Here is a 15,741-nt window from a genome sequence, read left to right as displayed (position 1 = left end):
TTCTAAGGCCTGTACTTTTTTCACGTTCCTCGTACTATCACCAGTGTGTGATAATTCCTTAATATGCCCGACCAATTTCTTAGCTCGTTAATCATATGGCTCTATAACACAGTTCGGCATATATAAGATAAAAACAGATAACATGTTACAAACGTGTTTAATTTGATCGTAGGAATCTTACATATGTGAGTTTCGATAGTCTTAATGATTCCTATAACACGTTTGTATTGCTTTTCTTAAATAAGACTAAATATAGCCTTTACCGTTGAGTGTATGTATTTATGTATTGAGATCGTTAGTCTTTTGTCACATCAAAATTATGATAAAACAATGCAAAATGATAGATTTTAAATCTAAAGAGGTATTTCACGGGGTGATATTATTTTATGGTAAAACGTAACAAATTAGGGATGTCCAATTAAAGGTGTAAATAGAATAATTTTGCTCTCTACGTGTTTAACATGGATCATCGCTTTTAACAATTTATACACTCCTACTCCATACTGCATGTATGTTAGAAGTTTTTAGAAATCAACGTTTATTCGAATTTATATTTTTAGAACGCTACCTTGACATGTATTTACAAATACTTGATAATAAGGATGACTTTTTCTTGGTAACTAAAATCTGATCACATGATCAAAATATTTAAATACACAGTTGAGGTACACAAGAACTTTATTTTCTTTTCTAAAGTCGAAATTTTACAGAAAAGGAATTACTATAACTTTCAGGTAATTTCTAGATTTAGAATTAATTTGATTAATATTTTTTCTTTACTTTAAGAGTTAGACAAAATCGAACATCTCTCGCACTCTAATATGCTTCTATATATAAAGGTTATATTTATCCATGAGAATTTAGAGCTTATGTACAATCTGATACAATAGATCATAGATAATTGACCAATTGACGACCCTCTGGAACATATATTGCATTTTTCATATGAAATCGAAACGCAGCTCACGTATTGCATATACTGACTTTAATTAAAACTTTATGTCTTATTATGTCTTATGTCTTACCATGAACATTTCTTCTCAGTAACCAGCCGACATCTCAATAGCTTAAAATATACATTCCAAATCGTCATCAACAATTTCCAAAACCCCCTTTTCTGAAAGAAAAAAAAAACAGGGACTACGTGAACTTATTTTTCTTTGAAATGCTTGTATTTAAAATAAACAAAAACAAGCACATTGGCAAAAACATCTTTTTCATAATTTTAATGCATTGTATATTTTCAATTAGCTGACTTTCGCTTCCCTGTTTCGAAATAACAAACTTTTTAAAAGAGCGTTATAAATTGATAGTTAATAAATAAATGAACTGTAAAAGCAGAAAAAAATGAAGATTCGTGTACCTTTTTTATAAAGATATAAACCATTGAAATTTGGAGGGAAATGATTATCTCGAGATGTTTTATGCACATTTTGAAAAAAACACCTTTTTTTCTGTATAAAAAACCCAAATTAACAAGGATTTAATCAGATTTTCGAAAATGGCATTTTCAACTATTATATGTGATCAAATTAAGAAAAACAATTAAGGATTATGGGACAAACATTTTAAATGGCACTTCGTGGATAAAACCAGAAGATTCTGAAGATCTAACTGAACTCAAAAAAACAAGAAGAGCAAATATCCTTAAAAGAATTCGTTCGTTATACAGTGTTATAATGATATTGTTTTGAATTTCAGCCACGCATATCTTTTTTAACTATATATAGAACATTTGAAATGCACGTTTTATTTCTGCGAAATTAAATATTATAGTCTTCTTGTACCTAAACTTTCTACCGAGAAAAAAATCTACGCCTCATTAATGGTTGAATATCACGAGTTTCACACTATGCATTGGCGATATAAATTTGCTGGTTTTTTTAACTGCATCCAATAACTTTCGACTATTCATGGCTCGGTTATCCTCTCTGAAATCTGAAAACCGTTAAAAAACTCTTAAGATCTCACAAACATGTTTAACCCCGCCGCATTTTTGCGCCTATCCCAAGTCAGGAGCCTCAGGCCTTTGTTAGTCTTGCATTATTTTAATTTTAGTTTCTTGTGTACAATTTAGAAATTAGTATGGCGTTCATTATCCCTGAACTAGTATATAGTTGTTTAGTGGCCAGCTGAAGGACGCCTCCGGGTGCGGGAATTTCTCGCTACATTGAAGACCTGTTGGTGACCTTCTGCTGTTGTTTTTTCTATGGTCGGGTTGTTGTCTCTTTGGCACATTCCCCATTTCCATTCTCAATTTTATTTTATCTTAATAATTGAAATATTTGATCAGCATTTTAGAGTTTGAACATGTCTTTGCGGGTCTTGGGTAAGATAAGCTTCTTTAAAATCAGTTAGTCTCCGTTGCCAGCTTTAACGATGCATGCTATACAAGCACACATGTACTATCAAATAATTACCCCCTTGCAACATAGGTGAAGTTCTATAAGGAGATGATATGATGAAAGTCATTAAATAAATATAATCGATCTGATTTCCTCAAAGTAAACACGACTTTCCTTTTCCATATATAGAAAAAAAAATGTATTACATTTACACCTGGCGTTCACGCCAAAGTTATAAAATGTATCTCTGCCTGTTCACACACTCCTTATACGCTCATATCAAAATATTTATAAAGCCAATAAGTACAAAGTTGAAGGGCATTGAGGATCCAAAATTCCAAAAAAGTTGTGACAAATACGGTTAAGGTAATCTATTCCTGGGATAAGAAAATCCTTAGTTTTTCGAAAAATTCAAAGTTTTGTAAAGGGGAAATTTATAAAAAAAAAAACAACAACAACATTGATATTCATGTCAACACCTAAGTGTTGACCACTGGACTGGTGATACCCTCGGGGACGAAACATCCACCAGCAGTGGCATCGACCCAGTGGTGTAAATAGTTATCAAATCACCAGGATTATAATTTTGTACGCCAGACGCGCGTTTCGTCTACATAAGACTCATCTGTATCCAACCGTCGTAAATGTTACAGTACACTTTTTGCAGTTACATTATCAATTAATGCAGAATTCGAGCCATATTGGGGAGAGTAAATAAAGAAAGAAATACTGCTACCCAATGTTGGATTATATTGATGTTTGTTACTTCCTACATTTTGTACCCACTAAAGTACACAGTATTTTCTCCTTTTTTTACTTTAATAGAGTTAAATTTTCAGAAAAGCTACACTTATAAGAATCCTATCTTTAAACAGGATACATTGCAATGTGTTTACAACTATTTGATAATAATATGGTAATTTTAGTATGAGTTATCTGGTCATAAATTTAAATAGTTAAATTACGTAATACACTAGTCCAAGGTCGATATCGTGTCCTAAGGAAAATATGAAAGGTATAATTTTAAAGTCTTTTCCCAACGCTAATTCTATTTAAAATTTAAAATAGTTATAGTGTAATAATCTCTGTTTTCTGAAGAGGAATGCACATTTTCCATGTTGTCTGAATTATATTATAAAAAGTTACTAGTTGTCTGTTTGACTTTTTATGTTATATGGTCTGCCAATTTTAGTTTATGCATTATGCTATGACATTGATATAAGATTATTACCTAATAAACACTTGTATATATTCATATATGATTATTTATAATATTTATTTTGTTGGTCGATACAGGTTTCCTACACAACGATACCAATAGCCTAGGGTGGAGCAATTCTGTGTTGACATGAATTCCTCTTTATATTGCCATATTTATAAATTTACTGTTTACAAAAAAAAAATGTTCGAAATACGTAACAGGTGAATCTTTGTAGGCGAAACGTGCATCTAGAATTCAATATTATACGCCTGTTATCTTCGATAAGTTGTTCTTTGTTGATAGTAATATAATATTCTGCAAACATTTCTATGGATTAATATGTATTTCTTGTTGAAAAAAGAAAAAAAAGATATCAATTTTACTGCACTGATATGCATTCCCACAACAAGTTTATGTTAGTGGTCAAAACATTTTTTCTGTACCATGTTAGGAAAATAATAGTTGTTTCCTCGTCGTTCCGCTGGTTGATATAGTCGAGCGTTTGATTTTGTCATGTTTAAAGGACTTCCCCTTTTTGAACAGTGATATTTGAGGCATAATTGTTAAGTACATAACCTAAAGCTTAATCAAACTTTGAAAAGCTAAATATTAGAATAAAAACTAACGCAAAATTTTTGTTTCGCTCTTTGTTCAATGGTTGTGTCTATTCGGTAAGGATACAAAATATCATATTTGTAACAGATCTAGAATTATCGACTAGTTTAGGGGTGAAGTGTAATTGATATATCCATCTGTCTTCTAATTTTTTTTAGATACGACTACTGTTTTTTGTATTATTTAAGTATCATTTTCATCAGCATAGTATGCATGGTATATAAGTGTCATACCACTATTGACTTTTCACTGTTAGTCTTTGTTAAATTTGCACTTTGTACTTGGCATGACAACAGCTTTCTCCTGTCCATTACTAAACAAAGAATTTCACAGTTTCAATAACCATGTTACCTCCAGTTTCTAAAATATTCCATAGAAACCCTAAATAAAACATAATATGGTGCTTTGAAATGCCCAAGATACCAATTTTATTTATATCATATAGCAAATCAAGCTCTGAATACATAATGGTATCTAGCTGTCTGTCTTAAATATGTTTATCACCCAGATATTTGTTAATACAATAACATATAGGATTATTCAGTGTCTGCAACTGTCAAATTCACGGATATATGTTTTGATATCCGTAATTTTCCTGTTAACAAAACATTGAATTTTTCGAAAAAATAAGGATTTTCTTATCCCAGGCATAGATTAACTCAGCCGTATTAGGCACAACTTTTTGGAATTTTGGATCCTCGATGCTCTTCAACTTTGTTCTTTTTTGGCTTTAAAAATATTTTGATATGAGCGTCACTGATGAGTCTTGAGAAGACGAAACGCACGTCTGGCGTACTAAATTAAAATTTTTGTACCTTTGATAACTATTTACACCACTGGGTCGATGCCACTGCTGGTGGACGTTTCGTCCCTGAGGGTATCACCAGTCAATAAAGGGGTCTTTTTTATATAAATTTCCTGTTTACAAAACATTGATTTTTTCGAAAAACAAAGGATTTTCTTATCCCATGCATAGATTACCTTAGCCGTATTGGGCACAACGTTTTGAAATATTGGATCCTCAATGCTCTAACTTTGTACTTGTTTGGCTTCATAAATATATTGATATGAGCGTCACTAAATTATAATCCTGGTACCTTTGATAACTATTCGTATGCAACCGGACGTGAAGGACATATGTACTATGATTTGGTGGTATTACACCTGTAATACGGTAAAAGACACAAATGTTCACTATTGATATTTACGAATGAATAAATTATAATAAAATAAGCAAATTAACAATAGACACGTCTTGTGTCCTAACGTTTAAAACACTTTCTGAAGGGGACTGTCTGTCTGTCTTTTATGTTTGTTTAATTTTTATTCTACCTAAGCCATAACTGTATAGCACTTCAATTTGCAGTGATCACTCCAGTAGGATTTGTATCGCTTTCATTTTCTTTGACCCCATTTTTAAACAAACAATAAATGAGACAACCAAAATCAGTTCTGGGTTAGATTTGGAAAGTTACTGTTGGTTAAAACATCTCACTGATTATATATAATTATTCTATAAAGAAAATAAGTTCTGTATAAGTATTTTTTTCCTATTGACCCGAAGAGCACTTTATAAAAAAAAACATATATTGATTGTAACAATTTGCAATATGAACTATAAAAAGATCATATAATACAATAATCTTATTACAATCGCGAGCACACTTTTATCTGAGATGAGCAATTGGGTGAATATCTAATAATATACGAGGTCAATGATAAGTTACGATAACATTTAGTGAAATTATTTTAATGATTTTCAGGGAATCTATGTAGATTACCTTAGCTGTATTTGGCAACACTTTTAGGAATTTTGAATCTCTATGCTCTTCAACTCCGTACTTTATTTTGGCTTTTTTCAACTTTTTTGGATTCGAGCGTCACTGATGAGTCTTTTGTAGACAAAACGCGCGTCTGGCGTATATATAAAATTTAGTCCTGGAATCTATGATGAGTTTATTTAAGGAATGACTGTAATATTTTTTCTGTCTATGAAGAAATAACATAAAAATTTGATGCACACTGAATAACGCGCGTAGCGGGTTATTTAACAGTGTGCACCACATTTTTTATGTTATTTCGAATAGACAGAAAAAATATTACAGTCATTTCTTATAATTTAATTCTAAATTCCATTTTAAACCGTAGAAAACCATGAAAAAACGTTGATGACGTCACGGTCACATGACTTAATTATGTCTATGGGCTCATAACAAAATAACGTCAGCCATTCAGAAGACGCGTTACATCCAAAATTAAATTATTTGCAAATACTTCCTTTTGAGAGCAAATATTTTGAGAGCAAAAATAAATTTATTTTGAGAGCAAAAAATTATTATTTTGAGACAGTGATTCACACTTTTGGTAATCTACATAAAATAAATTTATTTTGAGATGCACATATTATCTTCATTCATATGACCTGCTCAAAATAAATTTATTTTGTAAAGATGGTATTTTTGTGGTAAGGAATTGCTAAAATAAGATTATTTCAGGGTTTAATAAAAAGCTGTTGTAATGAGCTGTACAAAATAAATTTATTTTGATGTTCATGATAATAATGTTCTCAAAATAAATTTATTTTGAGATAAATTTATTTTGAGATACACATATACATTTAGAATTCTGTAATACTATGTTTGTCATTAAGTCATCACATGATATTTTTATAGTCTGATTCTACTCAAAATAAATTTATAACTATAGGTAAATCATAAATTTGATAGAAGTCACATTTATGGTTAATGTTGCTGCAAGAACTACAGAATAAATTTATTCTGAAGATGATAATCGAAGCCTATCATATGATTTCTGTTCTACTTTTTGTCTCAATAATAGGAGATAGGGTTCAGAATAAATTTATTCTAAAATAAAAAATTCATCAAGGTCTTGACTAGCGACAGAACCACAAACATGGGCTCATAATGTTATCAATATAATGTTTTCAATGAAAAAAAAGGATTATTGGAATTTTCCTCTTTTATTTTGGACTCAGTTGTGTATACCTACAAGGGAAGTAACTATAAGATGTGATGATAAAGTTTGGTTTGATTCAAATTTGAGACGGGAAACGAGAAAACGGGACAGATTTCGAAAAATTTTCATGCGTTCACATAGTACATCTGCTGAACATAAATATAAGCAACAAAGGAACAAAGTTAATAATTTAAAAAAGCAAGCTAACAAGCATTTTTACACGACTATAAACGAGAATTTGGATGAACTTAAAGTTGCAAACTGTAAACAGTATTGGAAGACCATCAATATGCTAATTAAAATCGACAGACCAACTCATGATATTCCTCCGCTAAGAGACCCGGATCATAACTTTAACCTTGCGTATGAAGGAACAGAAAAGTCTGAGATTTTAAATAAATATTTTTGTTCTATTTCTAATAAAAATGATGCTAATAAAGATTTACCGGAATTTGATGATCGCTGTCATGATTTTCTTTCGCAGATAATTGTTATTGAACAAGATGTATTTGATATTATTTCCACGCTTGATCCAAATAAAGCGGTAGGACCAGATATTGTTAGCAACAGAATGTTACTTGCTGTTAGAAATGAAATTTCAAAACCATTATGTTTACTTTTTAATAAATCACTTCATGAGAGAGTATTTCGCGATCAATGGAAAATTGCATATGTTATTCCATTATTCAAAAGTGGTGACAAATCACTACCTTCTAACTACAGGCCTGTCTCCTTATTGTCATGTGTGAGTAAATTATTAGAAAGATTGTTTTCAAAAATATTTTTAACCATTTACATAAAAATAAACTGTTGTATAAGTATCAATCTGGATTTATTCCAAGAGATTCCACTTCGCACCAATTAATTGAACTTTACAATAAAATTTTATTGGCGCTAAACGATAAGCTAGTTATTAGCATTACATTTGCTGATATAAGTAAAGCTTTTGATACGGTTTGGATTAAGGCTTTGCTATACAAACTTGAAAAATATGGTATAAAAGGAGACTTGCTGTATTGGTTAAAAAGCTACCTATGTAGCCGATCTCAGAAAGTTGTCTTAAAAGATTCACTTTCAAAATTTGGAAAATTAAACGCCGGTGTGCCTCAGGGTTCGGTATTAGGACCGTTATTGTTTTTCATATATATAAATGATATAGCTGATGTTTTTTCTGGATTTGGGAGGCTTTTTGCAGATGACACTTCAATAGGTCATACTGCTCCTAACGAATCCATTTGAAGAAATTTAATCAGCACAGATCTTGTTTATTTAAATGCGTGGTCCAACAGATGGCTAGTGAAGTTTAACCCAAATAAAACAGATATTATGATGTTCAGTATGAAAACTATACAAAGTCATTTTTCTTTTGATTTTGATGGCACTACATTAGAGCCAGTTCATACGCATAAACATCTTGGTGTCATATTTAGTAGTGATTGTAAATGGAGTAAGCATGTTGATAAGCTGATAGAAAAAACTTCGAAGCAGCTTAATGTATTACGAAAACTAAAATTTAGACTTAAGAGGGAATATTTGGAAAAAATTGATATGACTTTTATTCGGCCAATTTTGGAGTATTCGTCAAAAGTATGGGATAACTGTGGACAAACAAATTCTGATCGGTTGGAAAATATCCAAATCGAGGCTGCTCGAATAGTTACGGGATTAACAAGTTACGCTAGCCGGAACAGTATCTATTTAGAGACGGGATGGGAAAAATTAAGCGTCAGACGGGAGGTTAAAAAATTATCTATGTTTTATAAGATTATAAATAACCAAGCACCAGATTATTAACACGATTCGGTTCCGGATTCTGTATCAGATATTTGTAATTATATATAATTTGCGTAACAGTCAAAATATTACTATTCTCGTAAATCGTTTATCAGCTTATCAACAGTCTTATTTTCCGTCATCTATTGCACTGTGGAACTCTTTAGACTTAAGTATAAGACATATTCCTACATTTTCCTTTTTTAAATTAAACTTGCACAAACTATACTATAGAAATAATAAATCTCCGAGATTTGGTTCTTTAGGAGATCGTTTGTATTCTGTTTTACACACAAGGCTGCGTAACAGATGTAGCGCACTGCGTGCTGACTTAAAGCTTGTTCAAAGCAAATTTGATACAAAATGCAAATTGTTCATGTTGTTTTATTAATGAAAATGTTGAACACTATCTATTATATTGTATTAATTTTTCAGCTCAGAGAAATCTGATGTTTAACGAAATTAATGTCTTTAATGTAAATATTACTATCGATTTATTATTATTTGGTGATCATGCTTTAAGTACTGAAGAAAATGATAATATTTGTTTATCTGTTCAAAGGTATATAAAAAATACCAAACGTTTTTCTCTGCATTGACAACCTTAATTCTGTTTACAACACATGTGATTAAAGATATTTCTATATACATGTAATGACAATAATCGAATGATCTTGATGAATATTTACTGTTATGGTTTGTTATCAATAACGATTCAATGGATTTTAACGAAAGAATATAAGAATAAGTTTCAAATCTATACTTACCATTGTGCAGCTGACATCCCTTTCGTAAACTTGGATAATATATTAAGATCCCACGCTTTATTATGAGATAAACACACATACTTATTTAAGTTATGTCCACAAGAAAAAAATTTGCGCAAAGGTAATTCCACTAACTATTCGGTGTGTTTGTGTCGTATTTATACTGTTAAAAGATGCACTCGATTAAAATCCATTGATTCGCTTCAAAAAGTTTCCTTTTGTTTTCATGTCTTTATTCTTAAATTAGTTAGTATGAAATATTTAATGTGTTCATTAATTAATGTGTATTATTTTGTTTTTGTTTTGGAGAAGACGTTGCTAAGTTGTCAAACTTGTGTCTGATCCTTTTGTCATTTTGAACAATAAAATATGTTTAAACTAACAAAACTTTATAATTATCGCTGTCATGTTTTTTTTTTTTTTTGTCAGGAATGCTGAAAGTCGATATGTAAAGCTTAAAATATATAAGATATGAAACAATTGAAGAGCTATATAATAAAAAGAACACATAAAAACTAGTTAAATTCAAATAAGGTCAACTTTTCTTACGGAAGATGAAACTTTATTTTCTTAGACATTTATTATGTTATTAATATTTTGATTAACGAAGTGTTTTAGAGAGTTTTGATATAAAACATTGTTTGTAACTGTGTAATAGTACAAGTAGTTATCAGAGGTACCAGGATCATAATTTAGTACGCCAGACGCCCATTTCGTCTACATAAGACTCATCAGTGACGATCATATCAAAATTAAATAGTACACATAGTGAAGGGAATTATATTGTGCATAAAATTAGTGTAATGAACACTATTGAACCACATCCTTTTTGATGTAGATTAAAGTAACACGATACCGAATGGTTCCGCCACGAGTTGTCGTTCCTGACGTTATCAAATAACGTCAGACATTTTCGGTCGAATTTTAGTTGTATCGATCAATTTTGAAGCAATTTATCTAAAAAAAAAAAAAGGATGGTCACATATGAGTTTCTTTACGTGTATAGATTCAATGTGTTTAAACTAATGATATTTTTTGTTTTTCTCCGTATATAAGAACATAGCCATCCATTGGAAAATCTAAAAAGGTAAGCTGAAAAAAGGGCAAATGTACCTATGTAAATTTGTCGCCCAAATTGACGTTTTCTATGAAAATTACAAAGAAAACAAAAATGGTGACTCCCATTTTTTATTATATATTCCGATGTTACTCTATATCAAAGAATAAGTGTGCCAAAAACTTTGCAAATCGGGAGATATGCCATTTGGTATCGTGTTGCCTTAAAATAAGATAGATATATCATTTCTCCATTTTAGAATGGCAATGCAGCGATTACATCTTATGGTTTTCGTTTTAATTTTGATTGGAACTATTGATGTTCAGTCTCAATATCCTGACGACAAATGGTGGGATATTCTGATGGGACAAGGGTTAGCTTGTAAAAATGACACATGTAGAAGAAATGATGCGACATGCGAGTGTTATCTAACAATAGAACACAGGTTAACCATGATGAACGAAAAGGACAGGATTTTACTCGTGCCTTCAGGAGGTAGATTTCGACCATTCAACGACCTGAGTGAAGAGTATCGCAAAGACGAAGAGGAGGAATTTATCGCTGGAGACGGATACGGATCTCGTATGGTTATAGCTGTCAATCGCCGGTTTCCGGGTCCTCAAATAACAGCATATGAGAATCAAAATATCATTGTACACATGCGAAATTTAATGCATACCGATAGTACAACAATTCACTTCCATGGTATACACCAAAAAAGAACACCATGGTCTGATGGTGTCGCTTTTGTTTCACAATGTCCAATTCTTCCGGGACAAATTTACACATACTCATTTTATGCCAAGCCTTTTGGAACAAGTTTCTATCACGCACATATTGGAGATCAGCGAAGTGCTGGTCTGTATGGACCACTCGTTATCATACCATTGTCGTCGGTAAATATATCCACTCCACAGGATGATAACAATGGCAAAGTACACACGGTTACCATTCAGGACTGGAATCACTTTGATGACCCGGAAACATTGTACCAACGTATGCTCTTTGGTACATTTGACCTTCAAGAAAATCAACAGATTGATACTACATCCGATATATCTGGCGCGAGGTTTAGTCGTTTTCACTGTCATTCTGGTATAATAAATGGAAAAGGTCGATTTTACAGTACATCGACGCAACACAACCAAGCTCCTTTGACAATATACGATGTTGAACCGAATACAGATTATCGTTTTAGAGTCATAGGTGCAGCAACTTTATATCCTTTTCGTGTCTATATTCAAGGTCATAGATCAATTCGTATAGTTGCCTCTGATGGATTTGAAATTGAACCGATTGAAGTAGAATCCTTGATCATACATCCAGGGGAAAGAATTGATTTTATTTTGAGAACAGACCAGGCTTCAAATAACTATTTGTTAGTAGCAGAAACTTTAGAAGAAGAGCCAGCATCTTTGAATCAGTATCACGCAGCCGAAGCCATTATACATTATACTGACACAGCGGTAAATCTAAATCCACCAAAGGGATCACCAAATAGTTGCTCACAGCAAAACAAATGTAGGATCTTTAATTGCCCGTTTATGTATTATCCATCAGGTCAAAATAGAATATGTCTCACCTGGAATGACGCAAAGACAATAGATCCAAATTCAAATATTGACGAAGTGAAAGGTGGTGCAATAGAACGATTTTATAATTTCGCTTTTCCGGGGGAGAATGGTTACACTCCAGGGTCAGTAAATGGGCATCAATTCCTTCCCCCAACTGTAGCAGCATACGCCGAATGGGATGAGGTTGAACAAAACTGTGGTGAATGTAGCGATTCGAGTATCTGTGAATGTACATACTACGACACAATAGATAAGGGTAATACCGATCAGGTGTATCAATTTGTTTTGACAAACATTGGTAATGGATCTGGCTGGTCACATCCTATTCATCTACATGGTCATTCGTTTTACGTCATGAAAATGGGTTTTGCCTCTTATAATCCATCAACCGGTAAATTGATACCGGATAGAGGGCAGGATAAACAAGATATTATATGTAACGATGGGAAAAATTTCTGTAACAATGCACAGTGGCGAAATTCGACATGGTCAAATGGAAATCACCCTTCTCTTAATTGGGATAACCCACCACAAAAGGATACAATAATTGTACCGACAGGCGGATATGTAGTCATTCGATTCAAGGCAGATAATCCAGGCCTCTGGTTTTTCCACTGTCACATAGACGTTCACAATACCAATGGTATGGGAATGATGATCAACGAATCTCCTGCGTATCACCAAAAAGTACCAGATGACTTCCCGCGATGCAAGAGTTATATCGTTAACAACAATGATGGTAGGTTTTTATACGTAATATTTAGGTTACCGAATATCAATGTACATATATAGAACCATAGCATACCAAATATTAAAAATGTTATGAAAAAAGACAGCTTGATTAAAAAGAAAAGCAATAAAAACAAAAAAAAAAAAACAAAAAGACAGCAAATAACGATAACTAGTGAATTACAGGATTCTGATAGTCTTGTTTGGGTGCTGAAGCGCTCAAATGTTTATTTATATATGAAATACGTCATTCTTTGTATAAATTAGGTATGATTTAAAGATAAAAGTTTCTGAAATTGCGCCATGGATATGCCCAAATCTTTAACTAGAATGTACTTGTTAGTTTAGATGCACTTGTCTTAAATGTCGACGAAATTAAAATTATTACAATTAATAAGATGCAGACTAAAACAGAATATCAGTTGATTTTCTTATCTATCCATTTTGACAAGATACATGCTCGTGATTTTTTTTTTATATATTTCTTAAAATTGAGAATGGAAATGGGGAATGTGTCAAAAGACAACAACCCGATCGACCCAAGAGGAAACGCAACCGAAGGTTATCAACTAGTCTTCAACTCAGCGAGAAAAACTCGCACCCGAAGGCGTGCTGCAGGTGGCCACTAAACAAAACTACATTATTTCAATTTTACATTATTTATTCATCAACAGGATAGTACCAATCCTATCATTAACTGCATGTTATGTTTTCCTCTATTGAATACGTTTCAAAAATTGTAATTTTGTAAAAACAAAATGAAGTTATCAGAATCAAGTATCTAGTCCCGTTCGTTCATGAATTGGCTAACTATATCTAAACGAAAAGATACTCCATTTATTTATTTCATTTGTCGCTGCTCATGACATAAGAAGAGTAAAAGCGAATTGTAACACTTGTGGAACAAAAAACGAACTTTTTATTCTTTCTGTAGCGATTGTTTCTAACCATGGATTAAATTAAGCTCACCGTGTGTAGGTCGTATGTATATGTTTGTGTATATAATAAATAAGAATATTCGTAAGATGAAATTCGGGGTAAATAATGTTTCCTTTGTGTTCACTATGACATATGTAAATAATCATTAACCATTTTTGTATAAGTTTCAGGATGTGATACTGTTACACGAACATTCGTCTTTAGACTGTCCTTGACGGTATTTATGTATATTATATCTGACATTGTAATTATTGTATAGTTTCTTTGGTTGTCCTTGGCGATATATGTGTACATTATCTCTGACATTGTAATGATTAATAAAATTGAGAAAGGAAATGGTGAATATGTCAAAGCGACAACCACCCGACCATAGAGCAAACAACAGCCGAAGGCAACCAATGGGTCTTCAATGTAGCGAGAATTCCCGCACCCGTAGGTGTCCTTCAGCTGGCCCCTAAAATATGCATAATAGTACAGTGATAATGGACGTCATACTAAACTCCGAATTATACACAAGAAACTAAAATTTAAAATCATACAAGACTAACAAAGGCCAGAGGCTCCTGACTTGGGACAGGCGCAAAATTGCGGCGGGGTTAAACATGTTTATGAGATCTCAACCCTCCCCCTATACCTCTAGCCAATGTAGAAAAGTAAAAGAATAACAATACGCACATTAAAATTCAGTTCAAGAGAAGTCCGAGTCTGATGTCAAAAGATGTAACAAAAGAAAATAAATAAAATGACAATAATACATAAATAACAACAGACTACTAGCAGTTAACTGACATGCCAGCTCCAGACCTCAATTAAACTGATTGAAAGATTATGTCTTCATCATATGAATATCAGGTACAATCCCTCCCGTTAGGGGTTTAGTATCATACTATCATAAAATATATGAGAAGAACATAACCCGTGTCATGCCAACAACTGTTTTTTTTTTTTTTTTTTTTTTTTTTTTTTTTTTTGTATAGTTTTGCATATAAATTAACTTTGATTTGAAAAGGTTAGTTACACAAAGATACGTAACTCACCGAATTATTGAAACTTATAGTGTATGCACAACATACATGTATTGATAAGTTAGATTTAGTATTGTGTTATTAATGATACGAAAGGATTAAACACAAAGTGTAACAATTTGTAGGTTTTTTGCATGCATTCCATATATGTATGCATATTTCTACATAATGCATACATTAGGAGTTTAAAATATAAGTATGCAAAACCTTAACTACATGTTAATCTGGGAAATGGTGAAAATTAAAACAAAGATTATCATCAAAACATTGTCGATATACACGAAATAGCATCTTAGCTGTTTCGATTTTTTGGTACTGTTCAACGTGTTTGAAATTAACTTTATTACAATGATGTGGCATCCCGTCATAGCTCTAATATTATTTCTGTATTCTTATCTTCTTTTTTTTCTTATTCGCTTTGTCTAAATGCATTATTGTGTTTCTATTTTTACATATGACGTGGCTTTGTACTTATACGTCCAGTCGTTGTATTGTTGTACCACGATAACGTTTGTTTGTATATTTGTTTGATTTTATAGTAATTAAATTTATAACATAATGTTGACTGCTGTACTCGCTGGTTTGACACTTATACCTATTATATCTGTTTGTTTTGTTCACACATCGTTGTCAATATAATGGAATTTTATGCGACATACAACTACAAGTAAGGGGTTTAGCTAACTAAAACAATCAGGTTTAATCAACCATTTTCTAAAAGAAAATGCCTGTACAAAGTC

The 15,741-nt window shown here is 32.0% G+C and overlaps 1 protein-coding gene across 1 annotated transcript; it reads left to right on the top strand.

Moving 5' to 3' along the window:
* Positions 1-645: 645 nt before the first annotated feature.
* LOC143075120 (uncharacterized) lies at positions 646-14,286 on the top strand. Its single transcript, XM_076250427.1, has 3 exons — positions 646-734; positions 10,994-13,047; positions 14,141-14,286. The coding sequence occupies exons 2-3, from the start codon at positions 10,995-10,997 to the stop codon at positions 14,233-14,235; spliced, it is 2,148 nt and encodes a 715-aa protein (XP_076106542.1). The 5' UTR covers positions 646-734; position 10,994; the 3' UTR covers positions 14,236-14,286.
* The last annotated feature ends 1,455 nt before the right edge of the window (positions 14,287-15,741 follow it).

Source organism: Mytilus galloprovincialis, chromosome 5, assembly GCF_965363235.1.
Source record: "Mytilus galloprovincialis chromosome 5, xbMytGall1.hap1.1, whole genome shotgun sequence".
Lineage (NCBI taxonomy): Eukaryota > Metazoa > Mollusca > Bivalvia > Mytilida > Mytilidae > Mytilus > Mytilus galloprovincialis.
Note: the sequence above shows the minus strand (reverse complement) of the source record. Positions and strands in the feature narration are given on the sequence as shown.

Bases quoted from the DNA above. Each gene is read 5' to 3' on its own strand.
- LOC143075120 (XM_076250427.1), top strand. From the start codon at position 10,995: ATGGCAATGCAGCGATTACATCTTATGGTTTTCGTTTTAATTTTGATT. The intron at 13,048-14,140 runs GTAGGTTTTTAT...TTTTTGTATAAG, and splicing joins TATCGTTAACAACAATGATG to TTTCAGGATGTGATACTGTT.